Source organism: Spizellomyces punctatus, assembly GCF_000182565.1.
Source record: "Spizellomyces punctatus DAOM BR117 chromosome Unknown supercont1.4, whole genome shotgun sequence".
NCBI classification, from domain to species: domain Eukaryota; kingdom Fungi; phylum Chytridiomycota; class Chytridiomycetes; order Spizellomycetales; family Spizellomycetaceae; genus Spizellomyces; species Spizellomyces punctatus.
The window spans coordinates 1220431-1235736 of record NW_015971540.1 but is presented as its reverse complement, the minus strand read 5'-3'; the positions used below and the strand labels follow the sequence as shown (position 1 = coordinate 1235736).

Here is a 15306-nt window from a genome sequence, read left to right as displayed (position 1 = left end):
AGTGGGGCGTGAATAAAGAGTGTGAATAGAAAATGGAGAGCGATAGAGCAAGAGGGATTGAATGAATGAATGAATATACGACTGTAAAGAATGGACATTTTGTGTGTGAAGGGGGAGTGTGAAGGGAGTGTGAAGGGAGTGTGAAGCGAGTTTAAAGAGATCGAGTTGATCCAAAACACAATACAAATGAACATGGGCAGATGGAGGGAATAATCCAAACTCGTTTGAAAATCACCACCAACATTCCAACAAGACTCCTTTTAACACTCGCATAAAAAAGAAATTCCCAATTACAAAAGTGAATATCTCTCCTATGAGTCTCTCCTATGAGAATGAAATGGATTTGTCTCTCTCTCTCATCTTTGTCTTCTCTTGTTGATTCTCTCCCTGCAAAGAATGCAAGCATTTCACACTTGTCTCCCTCACACTGATTACGTTATCCAACCATCGTAAGCAATTACATAATGCATCACATGACCTTTCACAGCCATAGTCACATGATATATCACATGATTATCGTCATTGGAAATATCCTTTTGATGTCATCATGACCATTTCACACTTTTTATTTATAAATACACGATTTCAACCTTGCAGTTCTTCATCATCATCATCTTTTTTTTTTTTTTCTTTCCTTGTAACTTTTTTAATACGGGACTCGTTATTTTTGAATGGCATCCAACTTGCTTTCTTTTCTTCGTCCTTCTTCTTCGTCTGCCCCCCAAGAGCCAGGCGATCTTGCCCATTCGACAAACAACAGCACCAGAGTAGACTCACCTCTCCACCACAAGCACACTCCTCACACGGTTCCTTTACCAGAGGATTCTTATTCTTCTTCTTCTTCTTCTTTGACGCCTTCCCCCTCGGATTCCCCGTCCTCGTCTTCTTCTTCTTCGTCCGTCTCAAACTCGACCACTCCTTCTCCAAAACACAAGGACGACGAGGACAAGAGCTGGTTTTCACACATTTTATCCTCCCTCTCCCTCTCGACTCACAGTTCGTCACGTCAAGCACCTTCATCGTCAACGACAACAACAACGACAAAGACAAGGCGGAAAAAGAAACGCTCCTCTCTACTAGACTCTGAACTCGTAAAGAAGGCACTGCCAAAAGAGATGGACTCTGAGCTCGCTAGACCCCCAAAAGACATTGATGAACGACACGTTAAACAGACTCGCAAGGAACAATCGCGCAAGGAACGGCAAAAAGGGATCCGCTGGGATGAAACTAGCGTCGTGGAAAAGACTGCTGAAGTTCGAGACTATGTTCATGTCGCCAGCAAGGCGGATTGGGAAAAGCCCGTTGTGGCCGCTTATCCTTACATGAATCGCTATCGGCTTGTAGATAAAATGGGAGAGTAAGTGTCGTTTACGTTTAGGGTTTTGGGTTAGAGTTTGGATTAGGTTCCGTTAGTTTAGCGTTTGGGTTAGGGTTCGTGTTCGGCTTCGGGCCCGTGTTCGTGCCCGGGTTCGGGTTGGTCTTTGCGTTCGCTTTTGCGTTCGAGTTGGGCTTGGGTTAGTTTTTGGAGTTTGGGACATGACTCGCTAGCGCTCACCGTTAACGCTCGTCATGGGGGGCATGCGGGCAGGGAGCAAGACGCATGGCGCTTGAGAGCGTCACCGATTGTGTGCGTCAATTAAAGTGACAATATTGCTCACCCTGTTTTTCTCCTTCTCGTTTGATAGGGGCGCATTTAGTATCGTGTACAAAGCAATTGATACCAAAACAAATTATTTGGTCGCACTCAAACTCGTTGCCAAACATCAGTTGAATGAGCAGCAGGTAAGCTTTGTTCTGTACTTGACGAGATGCTTTGGGAGGTCTCATGCGAAAACTCTCGGTTCGTCCCAGCGCAACAATGTCCTCCGTGAAACATCCCTCCTTCGCCGTCTCTCCCATCCAAACATTATCCGCCTTGTCGACTTTCACGAAACCCCCCTCCACTACGCCCTCGTCCTCGAACTCGCATCCGGGGGCGAAATCTTTCATCAACTCGTCAGCCAAGTCTGCTTTAGCGAATCCATCTGCAGACACATTGTGAAACAAGTCGGTGACGCCCTCCGGTACCTCCACCAAGAACGCGGCGTCGTGCACCGGGACATTAAATTGGAAAACCTCCTTTTTGAACCCATACCACCCAACCCCATCCGCACGATCCGCAAAACGGGAGATGAACATGTACAAGACGATTATGTCCCCGGTATAGGCGGCGCCGGAATCGGACTCGTCAAAATCGCCGATTTCGGTCTCTCCAAAGTTGTATTCGACGCCACGACCAAAACGCCTTGCGGAACCGTTGGGTACACTGCCCCCGAAATCCTCCGCGATCAACGTTACTCCAAGGGTGTTGACATGTGGGCCCTCGGCTGCGTGTTATACACCCTCCTCTCTGGCTTTCCCCCGTTCTTTGACGACGATCCTCGAGGCCTTACTGAAAAAGTCGCGAATGGCCAATTCGCATTCCTATCCCCTTGGTGGGACGACATTTCCGCCGAAGCCAAGGACGTGATTTGCCACCTCCTCGAAGTGGACCCCGCCAAGCGCTACACGATTGACCAATTCCTTGCTCATCCATGGATGAAAGGCGAAACCTTTTCCCACCCTTCTAAACGCACATATCCTTCCTGGCCGGCCCTACCGACCCTTCATACACCCCCTACAGCCGCCCCCGCCGCGTCCCCGCCCACACCCTACCACCGCATCAAAACCCCCCATCCCATCCCGGACGGTATTACAAAGGAAATGCTGGGCGCTCCGTTTGCAGTCTATCAATCCATTGCCGAGGGGGAAACGGTACCGGAACCCATTGGAACAGTCCGAGGAGGCGTCGTTCCTTATTCACCTGCTCCACAGAAACGACATACTGCTGTGGGTGAACCTAGGAAAAAGGGGGTGTTTGAATTAGATTTGGAGCATAGTAGGTTGTTTATGAGGCGGAAAGCTCATGCTTAGATTCATCTACCGACATTTTGAAAAACTCGTTCAACGTTCTACCCGAATCGGTGCACTTACGATCGGAATGGATATTGGGGGTACAATGAGTGTGTCCCTCTCTCCGCAGCCCAACAAAATGAAAATGTACAAAAAAGAAAATCTAGGGTTGTTTTTGGATTATTGAAGACTCAATCGTATAGGTTACATCTACGCGAATGGGAAAATGGAAGTCGGGACTTGTTTGTGCTGTGGGAGAGGGAGGATGGGATGTTTTGTAATTTGTAAAGAAACACAAAAAAATGGTTGTGTGTACAATATATTGGTTTTTTTTTGAACTTTTTGGGATATGTAGGATAATGGTCGTTCAGGTGGAGACCAAGTGTAGATGTTTATGACAGGAATTTCCTTTGGCTTTGGAAACTAAACGTAAGTATAGGATATGACATTGTGAGAAATGAGATTCAAACGAGGAAAGTGAACAGAGTTGCCGTGCGGCCACAATAATATAAAAGTAAATAAACGCCATTTTGAGTGAAGATAATGTGGATGCTATGACATTTGAAAGAGAGGAATTTCAAGCGTGCAGCTATAGTTATGGTATTCTTTTTGCTTTTGGATAGACTTTCCGTTGGTTAAAGTTTATGTTTTTATTGCCTTGATTGATGAGTTTGGCAGGACTCTAATGGAATTAACCTAGGATGAGGTTTTCTCGGCATTAGGCAATTTAAGAGTTTACAAAAGTGTGTTGGATGTTCATGACATTTGAGAGAATTCGTAGGAAGAGCGTTTTGCATGCAGCCGTAGTTATGAATGGGGTATGGTATTTCTTTGGTGAAGGATTCCTGTCAAGAGCTCATGTTTTCATTGGCTTCATAGGTAGCTCAATCCCGATGGATTATACAGAGGTTGCTAGATTTGTGTGTTTCTTTATTTAAATACTTGCAAAGTCATCGTCCAATGTCCATATGTACTATCCATGGGTTACATGTCCTTTATGTTTTTCGTTTGTTTTGATGGTTACATGAAGGGATGCTTGTCCTGCGTGAGCGTATATATGATGGGATATAAAAAGGCGAATATGGAAACTAGTGCTTTTTTGGCTTTTTTAACGTGCTAGTGGCTATTCGTTCATGCTTTCAATGCTGTGATGGATTTAGTCTTATTTCGTTTGCTGGATATGCATATCTCTTATTCTTTACAAGTGTTTTGCTTGGTGGACGAAATTAGAGGAATGATATTGTTGCCATACCAACAAGACTCCAACGTAAACCTACGATCATGAACACCCATGGTTTTGACCGTGCTCAACCATTTTCCTTTCTTTTTTTCAAACTCGCCAATCGCCAGTAAGATACTCGAACATAATGGGCATTCCTCGTCTTGTCCCTCTGACCGGTGAACCCCTCACCCAAGCCCTCAATGCCAAAACCACAACCTACGACGGTCTCGTCGTGCTGTTCACTGACCCATCCCTGCGGGCATCCAGTCCCATCCTCCAACCCCTCGCATCGCTAATGACTTCCATACACTCTCTAGACGCCTCCGCTCAAAAAACCGTCACATTCCACACGACACCAACAGCCCCCGGCTCGCGTCTCGTACTCTCCCCAACGGGATCCATACACGGTGATGTGGATGATGTGCGTCGGTTCGCGGATGCGGCTCGAAAAGGGTTGGCTCGTGCGCGAGCGGCGGGAATCAAGAAACCCATCCTGTATATCCCGTCTCCTTTAAATAATTCTGAAAGGATCAAGAGGGATTTCAAGAGGTTTTTGGAAGTTGCTTTGTTGGGTGTTTTGGCAGAGGCCTATGTCCCTCTTCAGGCTCGTGAACATTTTAGCAAGATGGGACAAGAGGCTGAAGTGGTTGATGAGATTGGTGTGTGTGTTGAAGGGGATCAAGGTGTACATGAAGCCATTCGGTTTGCTGTGGCTGTTGAGGAGGGGAGACGGGTGGCAAAGGATATTGGCGGTGCAGACCCGGAACGAATGACGCCGTTGAAATGTGCTGAATACATTCAACAAGTTTTCAAGGGGACCGATGTTCAAGTTTCTGTTCTCACTGACGTGGAGACCATTCGGACATCTTACCCCCTCCTCCACGCCGTCGCACGCGCCTCCCTCTCCGTCCCCCGCCACCACCCCGCAGTCGTCCACCTCACATACTCACCCCCCTCTGCCCGTGAAAACCTCTTTCTAGTCGGTAAGGGCGTCACGTACGATACAGGGGGTTTGGACATTAAAGCCGGCGGTATCATGCGCGGCATGTCGAGAGATAAATGTGGAGCGGCTGCTTGTGCGGGGTTTATGAAAACTGTTGCGTCTTTGAGACCGGATATTGGTGTTTGGTGTGCGTTAGGGTTTGTGAGGAATAGTGTTGGAGCGGATGGGTATGTCAGTGATGAGATTATTGTTTCTAGACATGGTGTTCGAGGTATGCCCGTATTCTTTTCGTGTTTGATATTTACGGCTGTGTTTCTGAATGGTTCATCTTTTTTATAACAGTTCTTGTTGGGTAAGCTTTTCCTCTCCCCTCTTTTTTATTTTCCTAAAAGAAATGCCAACACCCCCTCTTAGCAACACAGACGCCGAAGGCCGAATGGTCATGGCCGATCTCCTTTGCGAAGCCAAAGACATCGCCCTCCAACGCCCTTCTTCCCGCCTCTTCACCGTCGCAACCCTCACAGGGCACGCCGTACGCGCTGTAGGACCCTACGGCATCGCATTAGATAATGGCCCTGCACGTGAAGAGGATATTGCGGGTCGACTGTGTAGAGCAGGACATGTCTTTGGAGATGGGTTTGAGAAATCGACTTTGCGACGTGAAGATTTTGAGGTACTCCCCCCCCCCCCCCATTTCCCCCCCAACCAAAATCTTTTTTAAAACACTTCTTCTAGTTTATTTCCGCCTCATCGCCCACCGAAGACGTCATCCAAGCCAACGACAAAGCCTCCACACAAACCAACCGAGGCCATCAATTCCCTGCTGCATTCCTATCTGTTGCTTCTGGTGTTGTTGAACATGGCTTGGATTCTTCATCACCGGTTTGTTATACCCATGTTGATATTGCTGGCAGTGCTGAGGAGGGTGCTGTTGGGTTGGGGTTGGGAGCTGTTACTGGGGCGGGTGTTGGGGCTTTTGTTGGGGCTTTTTTGGTTTGAAGATTTGTGCAGTTGTTCAAGAATGTTGAGATAATTGGTATTGTTCACGTACACCCTATTCAATCTTTTTCAAAATTGTATCAAAGAAAACAGTCTATTGCTACTTTTCCATACTCTTTCTTTCTTTTTCTTGTGTTTTTATGCAAAACTTTAGGTTTTTACCACCCCTGTTCCGTCTCGCGGACCGGTCCTGCTCTCGACAAGGCTCTCGTTCTCCCATTCTCCCATTTAGGTTCCCATTTAGCGTCTCGTTTAGGAACATGCGACAAGCCTTCATCACAAGGTCCATCCATACGACCTTGTCCTTGTTGAGTTTTGGTTGACCGTCGACGCCGAGCGGAGGCTACGAACCCCTGTTCTTGTTCTCTATGCGCCGATTTTGATCGGGTTCTACTTGGCGTGTTATCCGTGACATATCCATCCAGTCCTGGTTCGCGCACTTGTCGTGGTTCTCGTATAGATTTCGATCGTGTTCGATATGGATGTGAAGGGGGTTCGAATAACGTTTCGGGATGGAGAATAGTTCCTTGGCGTTTAACTGTTCGAGATGTTTTATGTCCATGTGCAGGTGATGTTGTTGTTGGCTGTTGTGGTGGTGGTGGTGGTGGTGGTATGGATGATGGGATTGGTATGATTCCATCTCGTACCGATCGAGTTGATTTCTGTCTCATCAACGACGTATCATGGGCGACGGATCGGGTATCATGAACCGATCGGATACTTTTTGATCGTTCCAATCCGTCCCCTTTGACCGGTTCCACACTTGCTTGATACAACATACCACCCACCAAAGTCCCCCGTCCAGAAATCAACGTCTCGGTAGATTCATTCCCAGGCAATCCACCCAAAAGGGTACCCGACCCCGCAAAATCCCGACCAGATCTCGCTTGTCGGACCGTTGGTACTCGTTTTATTTTCGCTTCTTGACTCGGACCATGTTGTTCTTCATGTCGTCGGGCGAGAGAGACTTCTGTCCCGATATGGGATCGATGGTTTCGGTAGTAGAGGACACCGAATACAATGGCACCTAATGCGAGTCCACCGGCTCCTGCTAGAATAATGGCAAACCATTTTGGGTGGTGTCCGAATGGGCCGTAATTGATATCATCATTGTTGCTTGTATTATCGGAAGGGAGTTCACACCATGGTGAGAGTGTACAGAGTGTGTACTCTCCATTCTCGTCTCCGATTCTTATGGTTGTTGATGGGGATCCCGTTTGGGCCGCCGTTAATGCCATATTGAATTGCGCTGAAAACACTATAAACCAACCAAAAAACAAACCTTTCAAAAAACCACATTTCCACATACTTTTTTTTTCAAAACAAAACAAAACTCACCTTTGGCATCCCTTGATGTACACCCCCAAGCATTCTCACCCTCCTTTTCGCACACCACCGTCCCAACTGGTGCCCGAAACGGTTGGGCAGCATTCATGACATTGGATACAGGGAACTGGACCTTGACATTATAGTGATAGGCCGTTAAAGAGGCTTGGGACCAGTAGACTGTCAAGTTGACGAGAGATTGGTCTTGGGTTGTTGTGGGTGTGCTCGTGTAGCAACAGTCTATAATATTTTTCATAAAAAAGAAGGGATATAATGGACAAGATGAGTATTGTTAAAGACGATGAGTTTTGTTTTTGAAAATGGTTTTTTATCGGTTTTTTGGTGTGCATAGTGATTTGGTTTTCTTACCTGCTCGACATGATGCAGCGAATCCCAATACCGTTAACGCAAGTCCTCCAACGCGCATCGATTAACGTATACTCCACAAAAAACAAAAAGAAAATACAACCACGAGGGGGGAGGAGGGAAACACTACGAAAATCCTGAACGGCGTGGTCAGCAATTCAACAATAAAAAAACCGGTATCCTGTGGTTTGTGTGTTGCTCGTCATATCTCACACAAAAACCTTACAATCAGCGCCCCCATTTAACATCCAGATATGTTGGTCATGTTCTATATATGGCAGCGAGGCTCTTGGAGTGGTATCCTATATTTAGATTACATTGGTCGGTTTCCTATTCTTTTAGCCATTTACTATTACCATACTCCAGATGAGCCATTGGGTGGACAAGTGTGTTTGATCAGTTACGAGTTGGGTGTGTGTATTCCACCGTAACTGGTCCTGGAAGAGCTGCGGTTTTTGTATATGGCTTTTTTGGACTGGGCTGTTGATTGTTTTCAGATATCAGGAAAACAAAAGCTGGGCCAATTCCTATAAAAAATGCTGGCAATAAACCAAGTAAGACATGGCCAGAAACCTTTTTTTTTTGTTTGGCTGGTCAATCTTACCGTTGTTAAACCTTTTGGCATTTGGGTGCTGACCATCAAAAAGATCGGGCAAAGGAAAAACACACAGTCAATGGGCACCACACACAAACATCCCCAATTTACCAATATATACAGTCGATGAATCCAAGAACGGACAAAAACAATGACCATGGAATACTTTCAATACAAAAAAAAAAAAAACAAAGTAACATTCACTTTAACCATAGATGTGCGCACAACCTTGTTTTTGTTATTGGTACTTTTTTTTTTCTATTGTTCTTTGGTATGGTGACTTCAACACTAGCCACTTCCGAGCAGGGTTCTTTTGCGATGGGAGTTCCTCATTTAAAGGAACAAGGTCAAGCCCTGGGCGTCCTCCGTCATGGGCCGATGTGGGTCCCCAAAGAAGGCCCAATGAATATGGGGGTCAGGTATTCGAAAAACGCGTAGCTTACCCCCCAACGTCTACCGTTTGTTGTGAATAGCTAAATGCCGTTTTTGGTTGAAAGAAACAAAACTATACGATAGGCCCGGCCCGCCTTTCATTTTGTTTGAATATTCCTACTTTTGTCCGCAATTGAACGGAAGAACAAACTGGAAGATACCTGGGTGCCCTTTAGTTTGTGAACGAGGACCGGAATGGGCCTATAAACGTCCTTTCTTATTTGTCACCCCCGCAACGCTTTCAAAAGGCACATACAACACCCAAAAGGACATGAAAAAGGGCAACGGGCGACAGAGGCGTGAATGTGTCTCCAAAGGTGGCCCCCCCTTGTTTTTTTATTTTCCAAAACCCATTACTTTTAGCTATCCAACAATTCTAGTAATTCTAGTATAATACCCATTATGCTATTCGTGTTGGCGGTAACGGATACATTTCCTATGGGAGACCTTTTGATTATCCCAATTGCCTAGGTGCTAGGTAATTGCTTTTTTTTGTACTCGTATCTGTGAATAGCCAAGATTTTGGGTACATTCTTTGGAAACGCCCTCCGCCGAGCCCCTTGTTATTCTGTTGATACATTCTCTGCACCATGCTATTGTGTTTTTCTTTTTTATTTTAATATGCTTCATTACTTTTATTTAAAAACACCTTTGCCCTTGAATTTATTCAAACTGAATAGGAGACTCCGTTGTGTGTATGTTGCTTGTGTGTGTGTGTGTGTATGTTGTTGCAATGGGTTGAGTTGATTTGAGGACTGTCTCCTTTGTACATGAATAGGGGACAAAAAAGTGCCCAACGTGACGAAATCACTTATATAGCACTTAACAAGAACCTGAGCCCTCAGCAATTTGCCTTTTCTCATTTGCAAAGCATTACCCTAATTGTTGTGCCAAGGTCGGCCCTCCCAATTCTCCCGCTTTAAAAAAAACCAAGATATATGTACTTGGACCTTTTTGTTTCCCCCCCTCCTTCTTCTTCCGCACTTTACGAACCTAGTTTGAACGAAGAACGAACGAATTGACCCACATACCCGCTTTTGAAAATAGTAACCTGATTGACCCACCTTTTGCCCGCCCGCATATCCCAATTCCTTTTTTGCGCGAATGCCCATCATCATCTACCACAAGTCTTTATCCGAAGCCGAGCGATTGGAGGATCCCGTAATCAAGGACACCTCATTGACCGACGACACTCTTTCGTACATTTCTATTGAGGAATCTGGCGTGACACTCCCCATCTCGTATATCGTTGACAAGATCCACGCTATGGGTCCCAAGCTATTCAACAATCCTCATCATGCGTCCTGCGTCCTACGAGTAATGTGCGATATCAAGCTCGACAAGACCACTTGGGACACCGTAACCCCTCAGGATCAGTTTTACTGGATCCACGATTTGGCCCTCACTTCCCAATCCAAAGCCTTTACAACCATGTTTGCGTCCAAACCTTCCTCCTCCTCCTCCTCCTCCTCCTCCTCCTCGCCCACCACCCAAAAAACCAAAGCCCCAAGTCCGATCCCATACAAATGGCAATCCCTCTCAACAACTCCCACCCGTAAACCTCGTATTGAAACCTACCCATCACCAACCACCTCGCCATCCTTCCCCCTCCTCTCCATCCGCGTCACCTGTCCTTCCATCTTCCCTGAACTTTTATATTGGCTCTACACTGGCGATGATGAGCGATGGATGCGGGCTATCCTCGCGAATGGACCCGTCGACGCTGTTGTGGCAGATGTGGAGGCCTTGGGCATAGATGACAGGTTTAAACGGATTGAAGCATCGTGTAGGGAAATGGAGAAAACAAAAGGCGTTCAAACAAAACATGAATGAAACATGTTTGCCTTCTCGAGTAGTTGTAGTATAATATCATAACTCTGGTTGGACGTCTTTTTGGGATAATGAAAGCTTTTCGGGATTTGGATCTTTTCCTCTTCATTTCAAAACTTTTTTGTTTTTTTTATTCGACATGGCATCTATGGACTTATATATACGTATCGGGTTCGATGCGGTACATTACAAGATGTAATCCGAGTATCAAATATAAGAATCTGCGGAATAGATGACAAAGGTAGACTCTTGCAGACCTTGTTTTCATAAAAATGTTTTTGTAAACATGTTATGGTAATGCATCACTTGGCGTCCATGGTTGTGTTCAACTCTTGTGACTATCAGTGACAATGGGTCTGAAAAAAAAAACGACTTGTTTGCTTTGATAGGTTTTGAAATGACCCGACGGTATTTTGCAATGTTTGATTCCGCCAAACCATATTGATATTACGTCTGATTCATGACCGATCCCAAAAAGTTGGGAGACAAGAGACACCTACAGCGGGGCCACAGAGTGTGGGCAATTGCTCGAATACCCACCCCCGTTCGCATTACCAGAAAGAAACAACAGCAGCGATCAAAAGCCAATCGTGCGGCTGACCTCGAACAAGAGCTGATCAAGGAAAACGTCACAAAGCATCGCACACAGCCCACAGCAACCCCCGTCCAACCGTCTGCGCTTTCAACAGTGTGATAAACTGCGCGTTATATACTGCCTAAAATGGACAAAATGGGGCGGCATAGTCACATTGCAGAGTGTGCAAGTGTGAAAGGTGTGCCAAAAGGGCTGTTGAGCAAAAGTTCGATGGATGATCAGGGAATTCAGTTGTTGGGGTGGGTTGAGATTGACTCGGGGGTTCCCCCCGCCCCCGCGCAACAATGGAAGAAAGAAAAAAAAGTGATAAGCGTTTTCTTTTTGGGTCTAATCCATAAAGCCGATCAAGATTGCAAAAATGGGATTTTGCGATATTGTGAGATTTTGGGGGGCGAGGCGCAATTTTCGTATTCAAATCAGAACTGGTTACAAGGCCAAGTGAAAAGGAAATTCCTTCTACAAAAAGCAAACCGTTTTTGAGCTTGAGGACGGGCCTGCCTCATTGACCTGTTTTTTGTTGTGACTGCTGCATTCACCAGTACCCTACTCTTTCGCAACACATTTCCGATACCATGCATTACTCAATCCTGGTAGCGATGGCGTTGCTAGCTACACCGCTGGGTATGTTTCGTCTCAATGGGTGCGTGTCCTTGGACGGTTTTTGAAGCTGCTCTTTGACACTGGGGCACATTATTTTTCAGCCAAAGCCGATCCAGTCTTCCTCGCTGAAGACCAGTATACCATTGGCACCAACTATCTCATCGCTATCGATTTTGGCATCATGGACCCAGTTCCGACACACAAATTCTACCTAACCTACGGCCCTCCTCCTACACCCAATCAAGCCACTTCTGCCCTCCAAACCCTCTACACCGACATTGGCCTCGCGGAACACATCCCAGACATTGGCAGTGCAACCCGCTTTGGCGCAAACTGGACAGTAGGAGCCGCACCCGGTACGACCAAAGAACAAGTGGACGCACTCTTGAAGCCTAATGCGACCTGGAAATTCGCTGCGAGAGGAGATGTCAAATTACCGGATGGACAATGGAACTACTGGACCGTCTCCCTTCGGGAATTTAAAGTCGTCGAACGAGGCTTGAATGATCCTATTAGTCTGAATCCTCCAGCGTCGGTACCTACCGGTACACCCCAACCACCATCTACCTCCGCAACGACGACCCCGGGCTCGACGCAGACACCTGCACCTGGCTCAAAGTCCTCGGTTGACCGTGTTGGAACGTCTTTGATGACAGGATTGGCTGTCGCTGGACTCACGACTCTGATGATCGTTATCGGTCTATGAACATTTTGGATTTTTTTTTTTTGTATTGTATATGTGTAGATTCCCCTTATGGCAGTTTTTTGTATGTCCTAGTTGGACTCATTCTGAGCAAACTTGTAGCGGAATGATGAAAAAAAAATATGGTAGTTGTTATGACTTTGTCGGGGTCGATCTGTTTGTATATTTGTATTATGATAATCTGTTACCATCTATTGACTGTCCGCCCACCTTTGCCAAATTATATTTTTATTACTCGCCAATTGCTTCCAATGACAAGCAAAGTCGTAGACTTTCAAGATACCATTTACCACCTCTTTTCCCACAAAACCCTCGACAACTGACGATCAACGCTTTTATCCTCAGCGCCATGTAGGGTTCGTCGCTATATAAAGTTACAAAAATGCAACCTTTTGAACCAGCCTAGCACGATCATAGCCGGGTTATCGAGCCGACATAAGAATGCCAGCATGAACACTATCCGTCCGCACATGTCACCTTTCGAAACGCATGAAAATCTCCGACGTCGAGAGTTCTTGTCAACAAAATACCGGTTACCACTTTAACATGCTTGAACGTCCGTCTCAGCGATGCTATCGGAAAGTACTAGGTAGACCTTACTCCCTCTTTTTGTACATGATTTCGTTGCGGAACAAAAAATGGCTCGGTTATCGGTACTGAAGGTGAGCTGATGTTGTGATTTTGCTTCCGATCGTACGTCCTTGATAATTATTTGTAGACTAGCGGTATTTTGCAACCGTTGAAGCGCCTGGCCGATATGAAAATACTTGGACCGTCCTTTGATGTCGTAGCAATTGTTTGCAATGTCGGTTCGAAATGCTTGTACTTCGACATGCTTTGGTGAACCGTCCTTGCATATCAATCATTTGAAATGCAAAGAGTGTTCCGTTTGACCCAGATATGCCACTATCTACTTGCTCCAACCTTCCCGTCTTCACAATTGCCGTTGGATATGCCACTGACGGATATGCAACTGACGAAAACACTTGAGCGATATGAAGGACTTTCCACGTCGGACCTTGAAAGTTGTCGTAGCAAATGCGCGTTATTTCACTTTCGAAATGCTTGAACACCTCGTCCTTTTAGAGTTGTCGTAGACAGTTTGCCTTTCCACAATGCCAGTTTGAAACGTGTACGAGCCAACTGCTTCAACTGCGTTTTTAGTACTCTCCATTGTTCTCCAAGATGGTCGTAGCCGAGAATTCTACGTCGTTTCGAAATGCTTGAGCGAAATGCTTGAACCTCACGTTCCTTTCAGCTGTCGTGAAATACTCGAAACTGGCACTGAAGCAAAGTAGATGGACCATCTGCTCTTCTTGATCGTCGCCGTTTTCAATCTCTTGCCGCTGACCAAAATCGCTGTTGCGAAGACTTTTCCGGCATCGCCAGATCGACTGATTCGAGACTTGCTCGCCGTAAGAGTTCGAGTTTTGCATTTCGTCGTCGTCGTCGTCGTAAGAGTCTCGAGCAGATTATAAAAAAGGAAGCGGGGAGTCGAACCCCTAAAGCCAACCAATTTGGCACTCCTCTGTGTTTTTGTATGTAGCAGTGGCGAAATGGGGGATCGGACCCCACAACGCCGGGTGTAAGGAGTTGAACCTCACTAGCCAGGACCTTGGGATCGCCAAGTTCGCAGCTCACAAGCCAGCACCCAACACAAGCCCTCGCACCAACACAAGCCAACGACCAACCAAATATGTACAGTGAAGCCCTCAGAACCAACACAAGCCAACAACCAACACAAGCCAACAACCAACACAAGCCAACGACCAACAAGTATTTACAAGAAAGCAAGGAATTGAACCTCGCTAGCCAGGACCTTGGGATCACCAAGTTCGCAGCTCAAAAGCCAACAACCAACACAAGCCCTCGCACCAACCAAGTATGTACAGTGACGCCCTCAGAACCAACAAGCCAACAACCAACACAAGCCCTCGCACCAACCAATATTCGGTGAGCCGCTTGCGCCTGAGTTGATCAGGCTCAAGCGCAAGTGCCCACCCGGGAAGGATTTGGCTAGCTGCTCACTTTGCAGCTAGCCCACCTGACCGTATAGCCCCCAGTATCAACCAAGTTGACCGAGAACCGGTTCAACCCGCTGCCCGGATTACACCACGACCGGCTTTGATGCTCAGGAGCCAGGTTAAGCACGCTCACTCATCGCCACCGACGTACACCGGAGAGAAACGGAGACCGCGGAATCCTCGGCCTTGGTCCGAATACACAGCTACCAGTTTAGCGCCTGGATGGGGCGGCCCATTGGTGTCGCTCCGACTATAAAAGCAAAAGAATGATTAGTATGAATGAAGTAAAAAAAGAAAAGAGAAAGCAAGATGCTTACCAGGACTGGTCAGATAAGTCGGCCCTATGAAAAAAAAAGTGATCAGAAGAGATACAAGACAAGGTCGAATAGAAAACCAAGATCCTCACCAGAACGGGCGTGACAGGACGCGGGCATCGCTGTGCCGCTCCTCGACGCAGCACAATGCGTTGATCGGGAGCACGCGGCCATCCTGAACTCAAGGAACAGGGGACCCGTGCGACCCTCGCCTTCGCTCGCTCCGGATGAGCCCGACAGAAGCCGAACCTAGCGTTCCGAAACGATGGGGGTCCGCGTACCGCCCCGTTGCCATTTTCGCGATGTCGTCGTTGTCGTGTAGGCCGTGTTGCTCTTTCCCTTGAATGCCCCAAGAGCAACACCCCAAGGGTTGCGTCAACCTCGCTTGCGGTCGGAAGACTTTGACCGAGCACCTGCCCGTTGTTA

General features: G+C 46.7%; 5 protein-coding genes across 5 annotated transcripts; 4 read left to right on the top strand and 1 right to left on the bottom strand.

Moving 5' to 3' along the window:
- The first annotated feature begins 580 nt into the window (after positions 1 to 580).
- SPPG_02873 (CAMK/CAMK1 protein kinase) lies at positions 581 to 3287 on the top strand. The gene is made up of 3 exons (XM_016751161.1): positions 581 to 1357; positions 1686 to 1782; positions 1852 to 3287. The coding sequence occupies exons 1-3, from the start codon at positions 672 to 674 to the stop codon at positions 2950 to 2952; spliced, it is 1884 nt and encodes a 627-aa protein (XP_016610445.1). The 5' UTR covers positions 581 to 671; the 3' UTR covers positions 2953 to 3287.
- A 946-nt stretch (positions 3288 to 4233) lies between these two features.
- SPPG_02872 (uncharacterized protein) lies at positions 4234 to 6208 on the top strand. The gene is made up of 4 exons (XM_016751160.1): positions 4234 to 5367; positions 5439 to 5448; positions 5511 to 5769; positions 5832 to 6208. The coding sequence occupies exons 1-4, from the start codon at positions 4299 to 4301 to the stop codon at positions 6093 to 6095; spliced, it is 1602 nt and encodes a 533-aa protein (XP_016610444.1). The 5' UTR covers positions 4234 to 4298; the 3' UTR covers positions 6096 to 6208.
- On the bottom strand, positions 5989 to 8552 carry SPPG_02871 (uncharacterized protein). The gene is made up of 4 exons (XM_016751159.1): positions 8392 to 8552; positions 7791 to 8326; positions 7434 to 7661; positions 5989 to 7353 (listed from the first exon to the last, which is right to left on the bottom strand). Exons 2-4 carry the CDS (start codon positions 7846 to 7848, stop codon positions 6254 to 6256), a joined length of 1386 nt encoding a protein of 461 aa, XP_016610443.1. The 5' UTR covers positions 7849 to 8326; positions 8392 to 8552; the 3' UTR covers positions 5989 to 6253.
- Positions 8553 to 9333: 781 nt separating this feature from the next.
- Positions 9334 to 10905, top strand: SPPG_02870 (uncharacterized protein). Its single transcript, XM_016751158.1, has one exon. The coding sequence runs from the start codon at positions 9919 to 9921 to the stop codon at positions 10645 to 10647; it is 729 nt and encodes a 242-aa protein (XP_016610442.1). The 5' UTR covers positions 9334 to 9918; the 3' UTR covers positions 10648 to 10905.
- A 684-nt stretch (positions 10906 to 11589) lies between these two features.
- On the top strand, positions 11590 to 14289 carry SPPG_02869 (uncharacterized protein). Its single transcript, XM_016751157.1, has 3 exons — positions 11590 to 11860; positions 11941 to 13204; positions 13261 to 14289. Exons 1-2 carry the CDS (start codon positions 11812 to 11814, stop codon positions 12543 to 12545), a joined length of 654 nt encoding a protein of 217 aa, XP_016610441.1. The 5' UTR covers positions 11590 to 11811; the 3' UTR covers positions 12546 to 13204; positions 13261 to 14289.
- Positions 14290 to 15306: the final 1017 nt, after the last annotated feature.

Bases quoted from the DNA above. Each gene is read 5' to 3' on its own strand.
- SPPG_02873 (XM_016751161.1), top strand. From the start codon at position 672: ATGGCATCCAACTTGCTTTCTTTTCTTCGTCCTTCTTCTTCGTCTGCC. The intron at 1,358-1,685 runs GTAAGTGTCGTT...CTCGTTTGATAG, and splicing joins CTTGTAGATAAAATGGGAGA to GGGCGCATTTAGTATCGTGT. The intron at 1,783-1,851 runs GTAAGCTTTGTT...GGTTCGTCCCAG, and splicing joins ATCAGTTGAATGAGCAGCAG to CGCAACAATGTCCTCCGTGA.
- SPPG_02872 (XM_016751160.1), top strand. From the start codon at position 4,299: ATGGGCATTCCTCGTCTTGTCCCTCTGACCGGTGAACCCCTCACCCAA. The intron at 5,770-5,831 runs GTACTCCCCCCC...CACTTCTTCTAG, and splicing joins TGCGACGTGAAGATTTTGAG to TTTATTTCCGCCTCATCGCC.
- SPPG_02871 (XM_016751159.1), bottom strand. From the start codon at position 7,848: ATGCGCGTTGGAGGACTTGCGTTAACGGTATTGGGATTCGCTGCATCA. The intron at 7,662-7,790 runs GTAAGAAAACCA...AAAATATTATAG, and splicing joins CGCTGCATCATGTCGAGCAG to ACTGTTGCTACACGAGCACA. The intron at 7,354-7,433 runs GTGAGTTTTGTT...GTTGGTTTATAG, and splicing joins TACATCAAGGGATGCCAAAG to TGTTTTCAGCGCAATTCAAT.
- SPPG_02870 (XM_016751158.1), top strand. From the start codon at position 9,919: ATGCCCATCATCATCTACCACAAGTCTTTATCCGAAGCCGAGCGATTG.
- SPPG_02869 (XM_016751157.1), top strand. From the start codon at position 11,812: ATGCATTACTCAATCCTGGTAGCGATGGCGTTGCTAGCTACACCGCTG. The intron at 11,861-11,940 runs GTATGTTTCGTC...ATTATTTTTCAG, and splicing joins GTTGCTAGCTACACCGCTGG to CCAAAGCCGATCCAGTCTTC.